The following is a 19,504-nucleotide window of genomic DNA, read 5'->3' on the forward strand; positions in this document are numbered from 1 at the left end:
GCAGCTGTGCCACTGTAGCGCTTCAGTGAAGACGCTCCCTATGCACACTGCACTGAGAAAGCCTGAGAGCTGTCAGAGCACAGGGATAGGGGATAGAGCTGGATCAGGCCACACCACCATTAACCCCATTCCTCCCCAGACCCAGCAAACGGCACCAGTAGCCCTTCCCCAATACCCCTCTGGGGGCACCACATGGGGCAGAAGCTCCTTTGACCTCCCAGGGATGGAGAATAGATGGAGAGAGACAGCGCGCACACAAGCTAGGTTAGTCTTCCACTAGCCACCCCTGAGCCTAGCAGTCTATGCCCCATTCCGGGATAACAGTTCTCTCTTAAATCCTGATGCTCAGGTGGTAAGAGTCTGTGCTGTGGTGCTAAAGGTTCAGGACTCACACCTGACCGATAATACATGATGGGAGGAAGTTGTTACAGTTGAACATAATATAATGGTTTTTTACCATTTTCTTTTTAAAAAAACTAGGAAGTTACTTACAAAAACCTACATTAAGAATATTATTCAGGTTGTACAATCAAGCACGTGACAGGCAGACTTATGGTTCCCTATCTTCTTCTTCTTCAGTATGGCTTGGGTAGCTAGCAATGATTACAAATTTATAGCTAGATTTGATAGCTAGCACATTGCCGCAGCATTGAGCTGGTGAATGTCCTTCAGGCCCCTGGCAAAAGAATGAAGGGGACACTCAGATATGATGTGCTCCATCGTTTGTGCTAGTGACCACAGTTGCATACAGGTATTTGCCTCATTTTCCATTTAAAGAGGGTTTGTCCACATCTCTGATGAGATGTCATGATGCGATTCAATCAGCACCAGTCTTTCCAACATAAATCAAAACCTGGTGGTTCCTCGGTAGGGTCAATGACGAGCTGTTTGCTCTGAGCCATCAAAATGCTCCATGTGGCTCTCCACTGAGCCTCAGCATCGAAGTTGAGTGTAAGGGTCTTGATGTAGTTCCAAAGAGGATTGTGGGATTTTCATCTTGTCTTTGGTGGGTTCTGCAGGTCATCATGCAACGGATCCTCGTGTTTGCATTGACATGATTGAGATAGCAGGAAGTCTCAGCAGCTCTTCTAATCTGGGGAGGCTGGATATGCGACAGGACCAGGAGCCAGTCAACTGGAATCAATTTGAGTGTCCCTGACACTATGGGCATGGTGTTATTGAGTTGTGTATCAAGGAGTTTAGTGTGACTGCTGTGAGACGACACTGGCGCACAGCATTCGGCTGCAGAATATACCCAGGCAATTGTTGCAGTTCATAGGGTCCATGGACTGAAGCCCCGTGATGTTCTGGCCTGTTTGCTGATAAGCATGACACAAGACCTGACCTTATCACAAGTGTTCTTGAGGTGTTGTCGAAAGGTCAAACTCCGGTCAAGTGTAACACCGAGATATTTTGGGTTAACCTCATGGCTGACGTTCTTACCGTAGAACTGCATATCGAGTTTGGTATTAGACATTTTATTGTTCAGATGGAAAATGGTCACCATAGTTTTTTTTTGGGTTAGGCCTAAATTTCCCATGTTGGAAATAATTTGTCACTGTGCTAAAATCTTGGGTCGGGGTGCAGTTGACAGTATGGAGGCTTGTGTGCTGAACAGTTAGGGCAATGATATCTGCATACATGAATTTCCTCGACTCTGTCACTGGCATATCCACGGTGCATAGATTAAAAAATATCGGGGCCATGCAGCATGGTTGCCTGTGAAACTTTAATTCTGCCCACTTCTGCATATATATTATGAAACAGTTTTTAGTTACATAATCACATAGTTACCTAATCACATACTGCTTTTTCTACAGGACCCCCATGTCACTAATTTATTATTGCCTACTGGGCCAGGATGATCTCACCACCACAGAAACTAAGGAAGCGGGGGGAGTGAGAAAGAAAATGGACAACGTAGCAATACTTAAAACAAAGGGATATCATATTTATTTTAACAGAGTTTTACACCCATTCTACTTTCAGTTCCAAATATCTTTAAGGTCTACATGCTCCATGATTCTCAAGTACAGTTACAATCTTTTATTCCTTTTGGGAACCCGAAGTTTGAGTCTTTTAAGGGAAGCAGGCTCAGTTTGTCTCTAAACTCTTCTTGGTTCAGTACCTTCCTTTCCAAGGGTCTGTCACAGATTCATAGACTCCAAGGCCCAAAGGGACCATTGTGATAATCTAATCTGACCTCCTGTAGAACACAGGGCACAGAACTTCCCCAAAGTAAATCCTAGAGCATCTCTTTTGGAAAAACAGCTTATATGAATGAGGTCCTGCAATGGGCATTTGTCAGAAGTCGCAACAACTACATGACTCTGACATAAGTCCAAACTGTTACCTCTGGGCAGGGGTGAATTCCAGTCTCAGGTTGTCCAAAACCAAATCCCTAGGTTTTTCTGTGAGGAGGGCAAAAAAAAAACAAGCAATCTCAGCTAATCTGGTGGCTTGGGGAAAAATTCCTTCTCAGCTCCGCAGTGGCAACTAGCACAGCCCACAGCAACCTAGCACAGGAAGGGAGGGTGGGTTCACTGCTGGTAACCAGCAAACAGGAAGTGACTCTGAGCACACTGCTCTCATCATGGCTCCAAATCTTGTGCCAAATCCTGCGAGACCTTATGGCTCCAAATCACAAGCCAAATCTCACGAGACCTCAAGCCCAGCCCAGAAGTCCTCTCGAGGCTGGAACTCTCTCAAGACCTGGCCCATCTTGTCCTTTTTACCCTCTTCCATTGCAGGAGCCACCAAAACATGCCCCTCACTGGACTCAGGGCCCTCTTTTGGATGGAGGATACATTCTTGGTGTATGGGATAAAAGCCAGTGTTGCACTACTTCCTGAAGTGTTCAGAAATAACAATCAAAATTTTGAATATATTAGGCTTTATGCTTTCTTTTGAGAATAAACATGTTGATGTTCTCTACTAGCCAACCCTTGCACATAAGGATTCAGATATGATCCTAATAAACTGAGAGGCATCTGTTTCGGGAAATACAGCTGAGCAAGATGCACATATCTGAACCCCAGCAGGGTTCGGGACTTGACAACCTTGGGGTTAACTTGAGGCCGAATGGCTCCCAACTACACTTTCCTGAACAATATAGTTGTAATAGAACACTGGAGGAAAAACAAGCTTATGGATAAGAGAGGCAGTTCTGTTAGCTCTCAGCAGCAGTGGCATGCACTCTCTTGTACAGATGGAGCTAATGACAAGCACCAGCATAAGAGCACTCCTGTACCCCTCCCAACAGACAAGTTTTTGATGCAGTTCCATAGCTTGATACCACAGGTGCCAAATCCTGTAAGTGGAAATGCACAGAGGCCCTCAATATAGAGCGCCTGCTTTGAGTGCAAAACAGAACAGGACACCATCTTAACATCAGCATCACAATAGCAGCCATAATATATATAGAAATAGAATCCTGAGGACATTCCCCATGAGGTTCACTCACATTAAACAACATTTAGAACTGCAGTCAGATATTTAAACATGATACTTTTCTTGGACACAGTTTAGTACAGGGTGGATTAGTCAGAACTCACTGCTTTCTAAACAAGTTCAGTAGACTCAAACTTTCCTAATAAATGTAAGCTCAAAAGAATAATATCTAGTGCCATTATCTTACGGAGTTGGAAACCTAATGAAGTCACATAACAGACATTTTAATTAAGAGCTTTACCTGTATAAATTACTTCATGAAACCATTTTCTGTTCTGTTTCTGGCAGAAAAGAGTCTAAAGTTAAACATATTTAATCTATAGCTAACGTAAATATTGTAATTATCTGAATTTCTAAAATACTCAAAAATTGAAGCTCTTTCTTGAAATAGATCTAAACAAATCTAGACTTTCTTTCTAATAGTCTCTTAAGTTACCCTAACTTTCCTCAGTTACTGTTTGTCATTCTGTTTACAAGGGGACAATGGCATCCATTCTCTTTCTGATGTACGTGCTTACTTCCCATTAGTATTAACAGGTCAGGTGCACGTAAAGGAAGATCAGATTTCTAAGAAAAAATAAGTTCCTTAAAAGACAACAGAACCAACTTCCTATGGCCATCTAATGCCAAGAAGCAGAGTAGTCTACTGGACTAAGCAAGGGACTGGAAGCCAGGAATTTGTGATGCATGTTCTAATCTTGGCTTTTACGTTGATTTACGTGGCCTGAGGCAAGTTCACTTAGTCTCTCTGTGCCACACTTTCCACATCTAAACTCTAGATACCTCAGGGAGGTATTGTTTGCACAGACCTTTGAAGATGTACAGCAGTATATAAGAGCAGAAGTATTATTACGATACACTTTGCAAATGGCAAAGTCTTAAACTTTAATTTGTCCATTTAAAACAAGCAAACAAAGCCTTTGTGCTACTCAATTTTTCATTAATAAACAAAAGTACAAAACTATAGAGACTTACTCAGACTGCTTAGTTGCCGTATAATAGCAGCAAGGGTACTGTTGGTGACACATTCCAGTTCACTAGTTATTCCTTCAGGAAGAGCTCCTCGGCAGAGGTGCCTAGGTTCAATGTTCCTCTTTACTAAAGGCATGGCTCACAATCTGCAATTTACAGAAAAAAAAAGTGTTATAGTTCAAGCAAAATAGGAAGTTACAATGTACACTGGACATTTCCCTAATATACCTTAAATAAGTGTTTCCCTTTATTGCTCATTTTAGATCACCCTCAAGTGTTCTAGGCACTTCCCAGAAAATCAGGGCTGCTCTAGGGTTTTGGCTGCCCCAAGCAGCCAAAACAAAACAAACAAAAAAAAGCCACGATCGCGATCTGTGGCGGCAATTCGGCGGGAGGTCCTTCGCTCCCAGGCGGAGTGAGGGACCGTCCGCCGAATTGCCGCCGAATACCTGGACGTGCCGCCCCTCTCCGGAGCGGCCGCCCCAAGCACCTGCTTGACAAGCTGGTGCCTGGAGCCGGCCCTGCAGAAAACACGAGAATGACAAGTCCCTGCCCTGAAGAGTTTATAGTCTAAGTGGACTTAACAGACAAATTAAGATCTAACATCCAAAAGTAATGTGCTGCAGGAGAGGACACAAGTTACAGAAATAAGATTCCTCAGTTAAGGTCTTATTGGTCGTATAGCTGTTGGTTGTGTGGCTGTTACAACGTTTGATATTTTGTAACTAAATATACTTGTTTTTCTAGGTGATGTTGCAGAAATATGCTTTTAGGGATGATCTGAATGAGGTAATGATGCAGACTTGACAAACAGATTTTGGAAAACCATTTCAAGTATAAAAGGCAATATGGAATCTGCAAAGACATTTGTTGGAGAAAACAAAAGGGACATCAAGGCTCGTGTCCCTGTAGGGGTTGAGGATGGAGACAGGCAAACATGTGGCAAAACAGAACAGACTGACGGGATTGTGAAAGGAGACATGGGCCTGGTTGCTGCATAATACAGGTCCGTAAGAAAGTGAAGACAAAAAGTTTGAACTTGATGCAACGTTCCATGGGGATACAGTGAAGTGACTCGAAAGTGGAAGTAAAGGTAACAAGTTATTAAAAAAAATATCAGTTAAAAAATCTTTGTAAATTAGCAACTGAAAGGCAAGAAAGATGGTTTTGAGATGGGCATTTTGGAATGAACCAAGGGAATGAGGCAAAAAAGATTAGAGAGGAGGAAGTTGCAGTAGTCAAGCAAGGTAATGATCAGCAAGTGAACCAATGATTTTTCTGCAGAGATTGAAAGCTCAGGTATTTTCTTTTTTTTTTAAAAATGTCTGATGACAACAATAAATGTTTAGCATTGTAGGATCACAGATACATTCCAGGAGGGCATATTTTTGTACAGAAATCTGGATCAACCTTAGGAAAACTAAGTGGCAAGAGTTTATTTGGAGGCAAATATTGAAGTCTTCCTTTTTGCTGCACTGGAGCAGTAATAAAGTAGTAACCTTTCACCTTTAATTTACTCCTGAGAGAATTCTACGCCACTGTGCAATGCAGAATTTGTGCAGAAGGGGAGATTACTTACATGTTACTGGAGGCTCTTTGAGATGCGTGGTCCCTATCTGTATTCCACTGAGAGTTATGCACATGCGCTGTGTGCTTGGAACTTGTCAAAGTAGGAATGTCCATCAGTCCACGCATACGCCCTTGTACTGCCTCATGGTTTCGCCCAAGACAATAAAGGGCAGGGCGGACTGACTGCACCTTCAGTTCCTTCTCTATCACAAATCTAACAAATCTGCAGCAGAGGGAAAGGAGGGCGGGATTGGAATACAGATAGAGACCACACATCACAAAGAGCCTCTAGTTACACGTAAGTAACCTCCCCTTTTTCTTCTTCGAGTGACGGTCCCTATTGTATTCCATTGAAGATGATTAACAAGCAGTATCTAGATAAGAGAAGGGTGCAAGGAAGATGACTGCACCATCGAACGGAGACCACTGCATCAAATGAGGCATCTGTCAGAGTCTTGCACGAGGGCATAGTGAGAAGAAAAGTTGCGTACCGAACTCCACATGGCCACCTTACATACGTCCATAAGGGACACATTGTGGAGAGCGGCTGTAGTTGATGCTTGTGCTCTTGCGGAATGGGCCTGTATCCCACCTGGTGGGGACTGCCCCAACAACTGATAGAGCATAATGCACTCTGAGACCCACTTCGAGATTCTCTGGGTGGAAATGGCCTGCCCCTGAATTCTGCCTGCTATGGCAACAAATAGCCTAGGAGACTTCTGGAATGCCTCATCCTTTGTAGGTAAAAGAGCGTAAGAACAAAAAAGCCGCCATACTGGGTCAGACCAAAGGTCCATCTAGCCTAGTAGCCTGTCTTCCAACAGTGGCCAATGCCAGGTGCTCCAGAGGGAATGAACAGAACAGACAATCCTCAAGTGATCCATCCCGTCGTCCATTCCCAGCTTCTGGCAAATAGAGGATAGGGACACCATCCCTGCCCTTCCTAGCTAATAGTAATTGATGGACCTATCCTCCTTGAACTTATCTAGTTCTTTTTTTAATCCTGTTATAGTCGTGGCCTTCACAACATCCTCTGGCAAAGACTTCCACAGACTGACTGTGCGTTGTGTGGAAAAAATACTTCCTTTTGTTTGTTTTAAACCTGCTCCCTATTAATTTCATTTGGTGACCCCTAGTTCTTGTGTTACGAAAAGGAGTAAACAACACTTCCTTATTTATTTTTTCCACACCAGTCATGATTTTATAGACCTCTATCATATACCCCCTTAGTTATCTTTTTTCCAAGCTGAAAAGTCCCAGTCTTATTAATCTCTTCTCATATGGAAGCCATTCCATACACCTAATCACTATTGCTGCCCTTTTCTGAACCTTTTTCAATTCCAATACATCTTTTTTGAAATGGGGCGACCACATTTGCATGCAGTATTCAAGACGTGGGTGTACCATGGATTTATATAGAGGCAATATGACATTTTCTGTCTTATTATCTATCCCTTTCTTAATGATTCCCAACATTCTGTTCGCTTTTTTGACTGCCGCTGCACATTGAGTGGATGTTTTCAGAGAACTAGCCACAATGACCGTAAGATTTCTTTCTTGAGTGGTATCAACTAATTTAGACACCATCATTTCATATGTATACAGGAACTCCTCACTTACCGTTGTAGTTATGTTCCTGAAAAATGCGACTAAGCGAAACAATGTTAAGCGAATCCAATTTCCCCATAAGAATTAATGTAAATGGAGGGGTTTGGTTCCAGGGAAATTTTTTTCACCACACAAAAGACTATATTATATATACATACATACATATATATACACATACACACATATATACACACACACACACACACAGTATAAGTTTTAAACAAATAATTTAATACTGGTACATAGTGATGATGATTGTGAAGCTTGGTTGAGGTGGAGGAGTTAGAGGGTGGGATATTTTCCAGGGAATGCCTCACTGCTAAATGAACTAGCAATTGACTGAGCCCTCAAGGGTTAACTCTCACACTCTAGGAGGCAGCAGGAAAGGAGGGAGGGCAGACAGACACACACCCTGTGTGTGAGAGAAAAAAATGCACATTTCCCCTTTAAGTAGCTGACCTCAGGCTTAAGTACATTGCCCTGTTAATTAAATCAGCTTGCTGAGACCTCCTGAGACTGCAGCTACTGCCTAGAAGCTCCCTCCGTAATGTGTCTCTCCCCCCCCCCCCCTCCGCTCTATGGAAGATGGGGTAACCGGGGTGCAGGAGCAGGGGGGAGGGGGAGACACCCTGACATTAGCCCTCCTCTTCCCCCCTCCCCCTGTACAGCAAGCAGGAGTCTCTGGGAGCAGCTCCAAGGCAGAGGGCAGGAGCAGCAGATGGCAGTGGGGGGAGGGACACAGCTGAACTGCAGGCAGCTGCTGCACAGGGAACTTAGGAGAGTTGGGAGCTGATAGGGGGCTGCTGGTCCACCCTGGTTCCAACCACCCACCAGCTAGCTGCAACGGGCTGCTCTTCCTGCAAGCAGCGGACAAAACAGGCGGCTGCCAAATGACATTAGAAGGGAGCATTTCACAACTTTAAACAAGCATGTTCCCTAATTGATCAGCAACTTAACACTGAAACAACGTTAACCGGGACGACTTTAAGTGAGGAGTATCAGAGAGGTAGCTGTGTTAGTCTGGATCTGTAAAAAGCAACAGAGAGTCCTGTGGCACCTTTAAGACTAACAGATGTATTGGAGCATAAGCTTTCATGGGTGAATGCCCACTTCGTCAGTGTATGCTCCAATACATCTATTAGTCTTAAAGGTGCCACAGGACTCTCTGTTGCCTTTTAAGTGAGAAGTTACTGTAGATGGGATTATGTTTTCCAATGTGCATTATTTTGCATTTATCAACATTGAATTTCATCTGCCATTTTGTTGCCCAGTCACCCAGTTTTGAGAGATCCTTTTGTAGCTCTTCACAGTCTGCCTGCGTATCTTGAGTAGTTTTGTATCGTCTGCAAATTTTGCCACCTCACTGTTTACTCCTTTTTCCAGATCATTTATGAATATGTTGAATAGTATTGGTCCCAATACAGACCCGTGGGGGACACTACTATCTATCTCTCTCCATTCTGAAAACTGACCATTTATTTCTACCCTTTGTTTCCAATCTTTTAACCAGTTACCAATCCATGAGAGGACCTTCCTTCTTATCCCATGACAGCTTACTTTGCTTAAGAGCCTTTGGTGAGGGCCCTTGTCAAAAATTTTCTGAAAATTTAAGTACACAATATCTACTGAATCCCCCTTGTCCACATGCTTGTTAACCCCCTCAAAGAATTCTAGTAGACTGCTGAGGCATGATTTCCCTTTACAAAAAACATGTTGACTCTTCCCCAACAAATTATGTTAATCTGTGTCTGACAATTCTGTTCTTTACTAAAGTTTCAACCAGCTTGCCTGGTACTGAAGTCAGGCTTAGCGACCTGTAATTGCCAGGATCACCTCTGGAGCCCTTTTAAAAAATTGGCGTCACATTAGCTATTCTCCAGTCATTTGGTACAGAAGCTGATTTAAATGATAGGTTACAGGCTACAATTAGTAGTTCTGCAGTTTCACATTTGAGTTCCTTCAGAACTCTTGGGTGAATACTATCTGGTCCTAGTGACTTATTACTGTTTATCAATTTGTTCCAAAGCCTTCTCTAATGACACCTCAATCTGGGGCAGTTCCTCAGATTTCTCACCTAAAAAGAATGGCTCAGGTTTGGGAATCTCCCTCACATCCTCAGCTGCGAAGACCGATGGAAAGAATTGATTTAGTTTCTCCACAACGGCCTTATCGTCCTTGAGTGCTCCTTTAGCATCTTGATCATCCAGTGGCCCCACTGGTTGTTTAGCAGGCTACCTGCTTCTGATAGGTCCTCAAGGAATCAATTATGAAACATTTAGAGGAGAGGAAAGTGATCAGGAACAGTCAGCATGGATTCACGAAGGGGAAGTCGTGCCTGACTAACCTAATTGCCTTCTATGATGAGATAACTGGCTCTGTGGATGAGGGGAAAGCAGTGGATGTGTTATTCCTTGACTTTAGCAAAGCTTTTGATACGGTCTCCCACAGTATTCTTGCCGCCAAGTTAAAGAAGTATGGGCTGGATGAATGGACTGTAAGGTGGATAGAAAGCTGGCTAGATCGTCGGGCTCAACGGGTAGTGATCAATGGCTCCATGTCTAGTTGGCAGCCGGTTTCAAGCGGAGTGCCCCAAGGGTCGGTCCTGGGGCCGGTTTTGTTTAATATCTTTATTAATGATCTGGAGGATGGTGTGGACTGCACTCTCAGCAAGTTTGCAGATGACACTAAACTAGGAGGCGTGGTAGATACACTAGAGGGTAGGGATCGGATACAGAGGGACCTAGACAAATTAGAAGATTGGGCCGAAAAAAACCTGATGAGGTTCAACAAGGACAAGTGCAGAGTCCTGCACTTAGGACGGAAGAATCCCATGCACTGCTACAGACTAGGGACCGAATGGCTAGGTAGCAGTTCTGCAGAAAAGGACCTAGGGGTCACAGTGGACGAGAAGCTGGATATGAGTCAACAGTGTGCTCTTGTTGCCAAGAAGGCTAACGGCATTTTGGGCTGTATAAGTAGGGGCATTGCCAGCAGATCGAGGGACGTGATCGTTCCCCTTTATTCGACATTGGTGAGGCCTCATCTGGAATACTGTGTCCAGTTTTGGGCCCCACACTACAAGAAGGATGTGGAAAAATTGGAAAGAGTCCAGCGGAGGGCAACAAAAATGATTAGGGGTCTGGAGCACATGACTTATGAGGAGAGGCTGAGGGAACTGGGATTGTTTAGTCTCCAGAAGAGAAGAATGAGGGGGGATTTGATAGCAGCCTTCAACTACCTGAAGGGGGGTTCCAAAGAGGATGGAGCTCGGCTGTTCTCAGTGGTGGCAGACGACAGAACAAGGAGCAATGGTCTCAAGTTGCAGTGGGGGAGGTCCAGCTTGGATATCAGGAAAAACTATTTCACTAGGAGGGTGGTGAAACACTGGAATGCGTTACCTAGGGAGGTGGTGGAGTCTCCTTCCTTGGAGGTTTTTAAGGCCCGGCTTGACAAAGCCCTGGCTGGGATGATTTAGCTGGGAATTGGTCCTGCTTTGAGCAGGGGGTTGGACTAGATGACCTCTTGAGGTCCCTTCCAACTCTGATATTCTATGATTCTATGATATATTTAAAAAAATGTTGCTATTTTTTGAGTCTTTAGCTAGCTGTTCTTTAGATTCTTTTTTGGCCTTCATAATTATATTTTTACACTTCATTTGCCAGAGTTTATGCTCCTTTCTATTTTCCTCACTAGGATTTAACTTCCACTTTTTAAAGGATGCCTTTTTACATGATTTGGAAGCAACCTGAGACTTAACAAGCCAGCAGTTTATTCCATCCCTGATGCAAGAACTTTGCAATTGTTGTATGTATTTGATGCCTTTAGCCAATTTTAACTCTCACCTTTCTTTCTTTTTTATAAATAAACCTTTAGATTTTAGATATTAAAGGATTGGCAACAGCGTGATTATTGGGTAAGATCTGAATTGTATATTGACCTGGGTGTGTGGCTGGTCCTTTGGGATCAGAAGAACCTTTTATTTGGTTAAATTAGTTTTACAGAACCACTCATCGTGTTGAATCCAGGATTGGAAGGCCTAAGGAAACTGCTTTTTCTGGACTTCTTATTAGCCAGTGTGGTAAAACGGAAGTTTACTTTTGTTGCTGGTTTGGTAGATCTTATGGGAGAATAACCACTGGTTTGGGGGGGTGTCTGCCCTATTTCTCACCAGTTTGTCCTGAATTTGGTATTCTCAGTTGTGACCCATGGAGGCACAGTGACAGCCTCTCACTGCTTCTTTTACTTTGTTGTTTAGCCACAGTGGCACTTTTTTGGTTCTCTTACTATATTTTTTAATTTGGGGTATACATTTAAGTTGAGCCTCTATTATGGAGTCTTTAAAAAGTTTCAATGCCGCTTGCAGGGATTTCACTTTTGGTGTTGTACTTTTAACTTCTGTTTCACTAACCTCCTCATTTTTGTGTAGTCACCCTTTCGGGTGGAGGTACATGTGGTCTGGGTATGTCATACAGTACCTGCCGATTGGAGAATGACATTGTTGATCAGTAGAGCCACTCTGGATGGTACCAATGCATGCAAACAGGGCCGGCTCCAGGCACCAGCCTGGCAAGCAGGTGCTTGGGGCGGCCACCCCGGAGAGGGGCGGCACATCCAGTTATTTGGCGGCAATTCGGCGGACGGTCCCTCACTCCCACTCGGAGCGAAGGACCTCCCGCCGAATTGCCGTCGCAGATCGTGATCGCGGGTTGTTGGTTGTTGTTTTTTTTTTTTTGGCTGCTTGGGGCGGTCAAAACCCTGGAGCCGGCCCTGCATGCAAAATATCTAACAGTTGGTGCTGACTGTCCTGCACCCCTTCCAACAGGATCTGAACAGCATTAGCTGTTGTTCCTAGCAGCTCCTGAAACTGATGATAGTCATCTGGAGGAGAGGAAGGTGTCAACGACACAGCTGCATCTGGGGACGATGAGGGAAGCCTGTCCAGACCCAGAGGTACTGATGGAGCTGGGCTAACTGGTGTATCGTCTGGCCCTGAATGTCTACTCAACAAAGGATGGGTCAGTGAAATTGGGGACTCCTCCTGGATGGATTGGGACAGTTCCAAAGGCAGATACTGGCGCCACAAGCTCCAATATGGCCAACCTGGTTGATCCTGATACTGTGGTATCAGTGCCCATGGAGTCAGATACCAGAGGCTCCTGAGCTGAGACAATGGAAGGTATTGCCACAGCGCTGTCAGAACCTTCGGGTAGTCATGCCTTCAGAACAGAAGCAGCAGACCATGCATATCAGAGTCCACTGACTCAGAGAAACTGGAGTCCTGTACAAGTGGAAGTGCAGACAAAATGGGGTGCATTATAGGAACATGACCAGAAGGCAGCGGATCTGACGTAGGAGGGAGGCCCTCTTAGCAGGCAGAGACCTCATCCCTTCCAGGGCAAACAGTTCATGAGGTCCAGGAGCACATCTGAGCCTTCCTGGAGTCAACGGCAGAGACATATGGAACCGGAGCCGGTAAGTGAACCTGTCTCGGTGCATACATTGGGAGCCCCAGCCAAGTGACATTTCCTGAATCTTTTTTTTATTATCTCTATTGTTACAGACATACTCACTGACAGGTATTTTGAAATAAATTACCAAAATATTTGCAACTGGTGTGATTATATTGTGTTATTTTGACAGATAAAATATGCAGAATTTTTAAGGCACAGAACTCCCCCAGGAGTATATTGAAATCATATTGGTAAAATAGAAATAAAGTCTTTCTGCTTCTGAGACAAAACAATACAACACTTTTAACAACCACTGTTTTTGAAATAAATCTTTAGAATTCACTTGTAGCAAGCTGGGAAGAAAAAAAATATTTTAGAGCAGTCCATTGAGTATTTTGCAAAAAGAGTTCTTTTAACTGAATATTAAACACACAACTTATTTAATTTCAAGAGGTTTTTAAAACAGCATCTTAATAAAAATTATTTAAAAAACACACAGACTTGAATTTCAATATCTTAGTCCTCCAGAGACAGGAAGCGTTTTTAAATATTTCATGTCTTAAAGCCAGTTCAGTCTGGTGATATTTTGTTTTAAATCTGATGTTTCAGAACGGATACAGGAAACTCATTTTTTATTTAATACAAGACCCACATGATGATTTTTGGTTCCTGTTTGATGTTTTTGTACTCCTCGAGGACTGGATTATTAGTTTTTAAAGCACTATTTAACATGTAAGATTACTCAGTTTTATGATGTTGGCCTAACAAAAGACTTCTGGACGTTTAGAACTGCTAAAGCATATGCACACTTTATACAGGGTACAGCATACTATTTGTGTAGAACATGAAACTACTTATAAGAAATTATTTAACTGTGTAAGAAAGGGATAAAACTGAAGCTAGTAGGAAGTAAATTAATAGGCCATCATTAGTATAACTGCAGATCCCAAATCTTAAAATTACTTCAATACATAAAATACATCATATAGTTACCTATAACCTATTCGTAGGCAACATTATCATACCGGCTAGTACAGATTTAAGCACTCTCCATGTCATATACGAGCAAAGTTTCTGAAATTCTAGTGCATGATTAATGAACATTTCACAAAACTATATTTTCTTAGAATTAGTCATTGTGATTTGCAATTTAGCAGTAATGTCCTCTACTTGATAAGTGTGAGTATTTTTTTAACCAGGTAAATATAGTGGAATTTGTGTTTTATATATAATTGTGCACAGCTTTCCTTCTTTCAGATGGGCTTTCTTAAATGTTCTGCAGCTCAGTAAAGAAGACACACTAGTTCCAGCTGTAAGTTGTGCTTTTGGGTGTATTTTCTTTGTAGCTTATTTAACATTTATTTAATATGTTTCAATTGGAAGTTAAATTCCAATATGTATGCTCAACAATAATCATTAAAACTATGCACTATGTTAAAAGAATATACTAGTAATTGCTTGTTTTATTTATGCAATAGGGCTCATTTAAGATGAGCACTGAAGATACATTTCTTAAGCAGAGGAGGATCAGAAAAAGATACTCACTTGAATGTATAATTTCCCCAGAAAATTATATTTCATCTATTTGATTCAATCAAATATGACACCTACAATATGGAGGCACAGAGACCAGATTTTTAAAATAATTTACAGGCTTTTCTTAAATAAAGTCAATACATAAGCATAAATTCTAATACCATACTTCATTCAGTTCTGATTAAAAATTAAGACAGCACTTTTTAAAGGAACAATTTTCTGCTTGATCTGGTATCAATTCATTAACATAAGGATCTTTTCAATTAAATGTCTCTTGCTTTACTAATTATCCTAGAACTTTCCAGTGCTACAAACTTTTGTATACAGCTAGTAAAATATATTTCTATTCTTCACCCCATTTTATTCACTACCATACATGTTTTAACAAATGTAACATGTATTTCTTTGTGAATGTATAACCCTTCTATCATTTACTTATCATTACTCTGCATCTCACACACACTTTCCAAGCTAAGTAAACAAGTTAGAAAAATCTTATGGGTTCACAGCAGCAATGTGGCTAAATTCTTTTTCAATAGATGTTAACAGCAAGTAGGAGGAGGAGATGAAATATGTCTCTGCATTACTAGGGCACACTTCAGACTGAGCAAAAGCATCGCCAGGTGCAGATTTTTTTACATTAACTTATTATTTTTTTTAAAAGATATATACACAAAAACAAACATAAAATATACATTAACGTTTCATAATACATAAATTCTCATATACATAAACTTCTCATAATATATTAACCATTTGCTACCTAACCTTAGCAATACTTTAAACATTTAATTATATATAACATGAGTGGTTAAAATATAAAGCAATTTGCTTATAAAAAGCCAACCAGTTAAAGAAAAATTATTAACGTTAGAAAGAATAGAAGCAAAATTCAGAGGAGAGGAATAGAGATTGGAAGGAAAGGAAGTGAGTAGAGAAGAGTGGGAGGTCAGAAAGGGCTATGCATTTAATAGGATCATTCAGATACTTGTAAGCTTGGCCACCACAGAAAGAATTGTATACAGTAACAGAAATACCCAATGTGCAGATGGTTTTCACAAAACAGAAAGAGTGCTTCAAGTGATCTTTTGACGAATTACATTCTCTAGAAAATGCTAAGTCCTTTTATAAATATGCTTTTAGTATAACACACAACCATCCTCACTCTCAAATGGAACCATCTGAGAGGAGACTAAGGCTCAAAGAAAAGAGATCATTTTTCTATAGCTCTACCCTATTGTATGACCAGATGCTGCAAGATTTGTATGAAAACTAAAGCTTGCTGGTATTTTTACTATTTTATTGAATTAGTCCATGGAACCAGACTAATATACTGGTGGTTATTCAACAGTGACTACTGTGTTAGGATACATTAGAGAAGATGAGATGCTGTATTTTCAAGAGAACTGAAAACGTTATAGAGGAACTTTGTAAAAAGAACTTCTTAGGCAGTTATTAAAAAGAGGTTCTTTTGCAGGAGGTCAGAGAAGGTGACCAGAAATGGTCCCTTCTGGCCTTAAAAATCTATGAACTTCCATGTTTTATCTTCATTTTTCCCTCTACATTGCTCTTTCTGCTGTTACAAGTTACTCTCTGTGGCCCCAGAGAGTTGTTCTGCCAGTACAAGTGAAGTTGTGCAGAATGAAGCATACTGCATTCTGGCACAACACAAAGCAAACTGCTTCATTGTTAATTACAGTATTTTTAGCAAACATTTTGTGACAGAGAAGGGAGGAGAATACTTTTTTAATATATTGAAATTTTTCAGAAACAAGCAGAAACAAAGGACAAAGCAAGTAATGCAGTGAGTTGTAATTTTTTCAGGTAACTAACCAGTTTACCGAAGTATGACCATCAGTTATACCAGCCACTGACTTACATATCATTCATTCTACATACTCTAGAATTTGGATACAACTGAAGATGATGCAGGACACAGAGACTTATGATAAAGGGAGCAAAAGAAAGGAGGGAATCTTCAAGGTTCTCATCATACTGGCCATGATCTAGGAAATCACGTCTTAACTTTAAATAAATAAATAAATTAATGGAGATATCCTATCTCCTAGAACTGGAAGGGACCTTGAAAGGTCATTGAGTCCAGCCCCTGCCTTCACTAGCAGGACCAAGTACTGTTTTTGCCCCAGATCCCTAAGTGGCCCCCTCAAGGATTGAACTCACAACCCTGGGTTTAACAGGCCAATACTCAAACCACTGAGCTATCCCGCCTCCCCCTGCACAAGATTAATCCCACTGAAGTGAACAGGTCTACTCACATGCTTAATGTTTAGACTGTGCTTATGCGCTCTGCTAGATCAGGGCCAAAATGCGTAGCACCTTTTAGGATTGAGCCCTTAGAGTTCATAACTTGTTTTAAATTAGAACTTAGTTATTCACCAGTTATTTCTGTAGCAACAGAAGAACAAGAAAAAAAATTACCAGAAGAACTGGTAATTTTTTCCCAATGCTTTTCCAGCTGTTTCAGCACTGTGGTGTTTCAGCTCAGTTCAAGAACATGTCCCTGTAGTAAAGAGGATAATTGCAAACTACAAGGAACGGTTACTGCATATAAAAAGACTGCTATGCTGCCACAGCAAGACAGACTTAAAATTCATCCAGAAAGCAGATGGAAAGTAACAGGCATGAAAGACTCCAAACACAATGCACAATCCTTCTGAATAACACCAGAGTGTGGCTATTCTAAGAGACGAGTTGAAGCTTCTAATTCTAAACAGTTTGGAGGTCTTTCGACAACTGGCAAGAACTCAAACCAACAGCTGTTACTAAAACCAACATCCTTGTCCCTCGCACTCTCTCTAAGAATGAGAATACATTGTACTTTAAAAACAAATAAATGCAACTGGAGTTTCAGGAATCTAGACAGATTTTGTGCTCATTAAAAGGTGAAATATTTTTTTTCATACATTCATAGAAGTTAGAGTTTGGAAAAAAGCCTATTCAATCATCCAATTCATCTCCCTGCAAATGAAGGATTGTTTCCTATGATAGCCTAAATAAAGTACGTCTAAATAGAGAGCTTACAGTGGCACAGCTGTACCGATGCAGCTGTGCCGCTGTAAGATCTCTCATGTAGCTGACATGACATCTCTATGCTGATATGAGAGAGCTCTCCCGGCGATATAATTAAACCACCCCCAACAAGCAGCAGTTGCTATGCCAGCAGGAGAAGCTCTCCCACGGACAACTCTGTCCACACAGGTGCTTATGTTGGTGTAACTTATGTCGCTCAGGGGTGTGGTTTTTTCAGACCCTTGAGGGACACAAGTTATACCAACATACGTGGTAAATAGCCTAAGTGTTATTTTCCCTTTGTAAGTTTCATCACTATCAGTTAGGTGTTATACAGAGCTCTTCATTCTTAGATTGCAAAGCATCTTACAAGGGAGAGTAACTGCCAAAATCCTCACTTTATGGAAAAAGAAAATAAAAGGACATATAGATTAGGTGATCACCCAATGGTCACACAGTAGGTTAATAGCAGAGCCAGGAAAATAATGTAAGTCTCCTTACTTCTAGTTCCCTAACCTACCCACTGGACTACAGTACTTCCTCTAGTGATGGCTCTCCATCTTTGATATTTACAACTTTTAGATAATTGGAGACAGTTACATAGGCACCGACTCCATGGAAAAAAAATGGTAGGTGCTCAGCACCCACTTACAGCCCTGTGGATCAGTGCCTCCCCCTCCCCCCAGTGCCTCCCGCCAGCTCCACCAATCAGCTCTTCCCCCTCCCTCCCAGCGCCTCCCGCCCACTGCGTTATCAGCTGTTTAGCAGCATATGGGGGGGAGGGGGAGAAGTGAGGGCAGGGCGCTGGGGAAGGGGGCAGAATGGGGCTGAGCAAGAAGAGGTGGGGAAGGGGCTTGGGGGAAGGGATGGAGTGGGGGGTCGGCCCTGGGGCGGAGTGGGGGTCGAGTACCCCCTTGGCATATTAGGAAGTTGGTGCCTCTGGACAGTTATGTCTTTCCTATTTCTCTAGGTCTCTTTGCACTGGAGTAATTTGACTCCAAAATTGGCGGGGGGGAATGAAGTGAGGATGTAGGAATATAAATCATCAAGGCCCCATCAATTCCCTTCCTCCTTCCTTCCAAACCTAGCAAATCCTCCAGCCCCACACTCTTTCCGGGTGTCCTTTTGAGGTCCCCTTATCCCTCTTCCCCCCCATGCTCTCTCTGTCTGCCTGCTTCTCTGCTGGAGTTCCCCCCACCTCAATCTGGTTCTCATCTTCCCCCTCAAGTTCCTCCTGGTCCCCCACCTCATATTTCCTACCACCAATCCTCTCCCCAGTATCTTTTCAAGGAACAGCCTTCTTCCTCCGCCCCACCTGCTGAGAGTAAGATTCTCCACCATCCACAGCAGCCTGGAGGAAAGCAGTCACCTTTTCTCTGATCCTCCTCCTATCCCTCTGCGAGCAGACTAGCTGCCTCGGTGCTGCTGTTCTAAGATGTCTCCAGTGAGCCATGGATTTTCAGTGGTATGGTAAATGTGTTCATAATAGCCTAGAGAAGTCACATCTTCCAAAGCATATGTACAAATTGTTGCCAAAAAAACAAACATCATTCTGGAATGTATTTGCAGGACTGTTGTAAGCAAGACATGAGAAGTAATTCTTCCGCTCTATTCCACGCTGATAAGGCCTCAACTGGAGTATTGTGTTCAGTTCTGGGCACCACATTTCAGGAAAGATGTGGGCGAATTGGAGAAAATCCAGAGAAGAGCAACAAAAATAACTAAAGGTCTAGAAAACATGACCTATGAGGGACGATTTAAAAACTGAGTTGGTTTAATATGGAGCAGAGAAGGCAGAGGGGACATGATAACAGGTTTCAGGTACATAATAGGTTGTTACAAGGAGGAGGGAGACCTCTGAGGATAGGACAAGCAACGGGCTTTAACTG

At 42.2% G+C, this 19,504-nt stretch overlaps 1 protein-coding gene across 36 annotated transcripts in view; it reads right to left on the minus strand.

Annotated features, from left to right (window-relative positions):
• WASF3 (WASP family member 3) overlaps positions 1–19,504 on the minus strand; it is a 159,395-nt gene that overhangs the window by 30,750 nt on the left and 109,141 nt on the right. For 29 of the 36 annotated variants that reach the window (XM_005286675.5, XM_065581419.1, XM_005286678.5 and 26 more), the window contains one exon: positions 4,426–4,568. In XM_005286675.5, coding sequence (XP_005286732.1) covers positions 4,426–4,558 — 133 coding nt within the window. In that variant the 5' untranslated portion in view covers positions 4,559–4,568. Of the gene's footprint in view, positions 1–4,425; positions 4,569–14,594; positions 14,657–19,504 lie in introns of all 36 variants that reach the window. The other 7 variants (XM_065581415.1, XM_065581413.1, XM_065581417.1 and 4 more) reach the window with 1 other exon arrangement.

Source organism: Chrysemys picta, chromosome 1 (assembly GCF_011386835.1).
Source record: "Chrysemys picta bellii isolate R12L10 chromosome 1, ASM1138683v2, whole genome shotgun sequence".
Classification (NCBI taxonomy): Eukaryota; Metazoa; Chordata; order Testudines; family Emydidae; genus Chrysemys; species Chrysemys picta.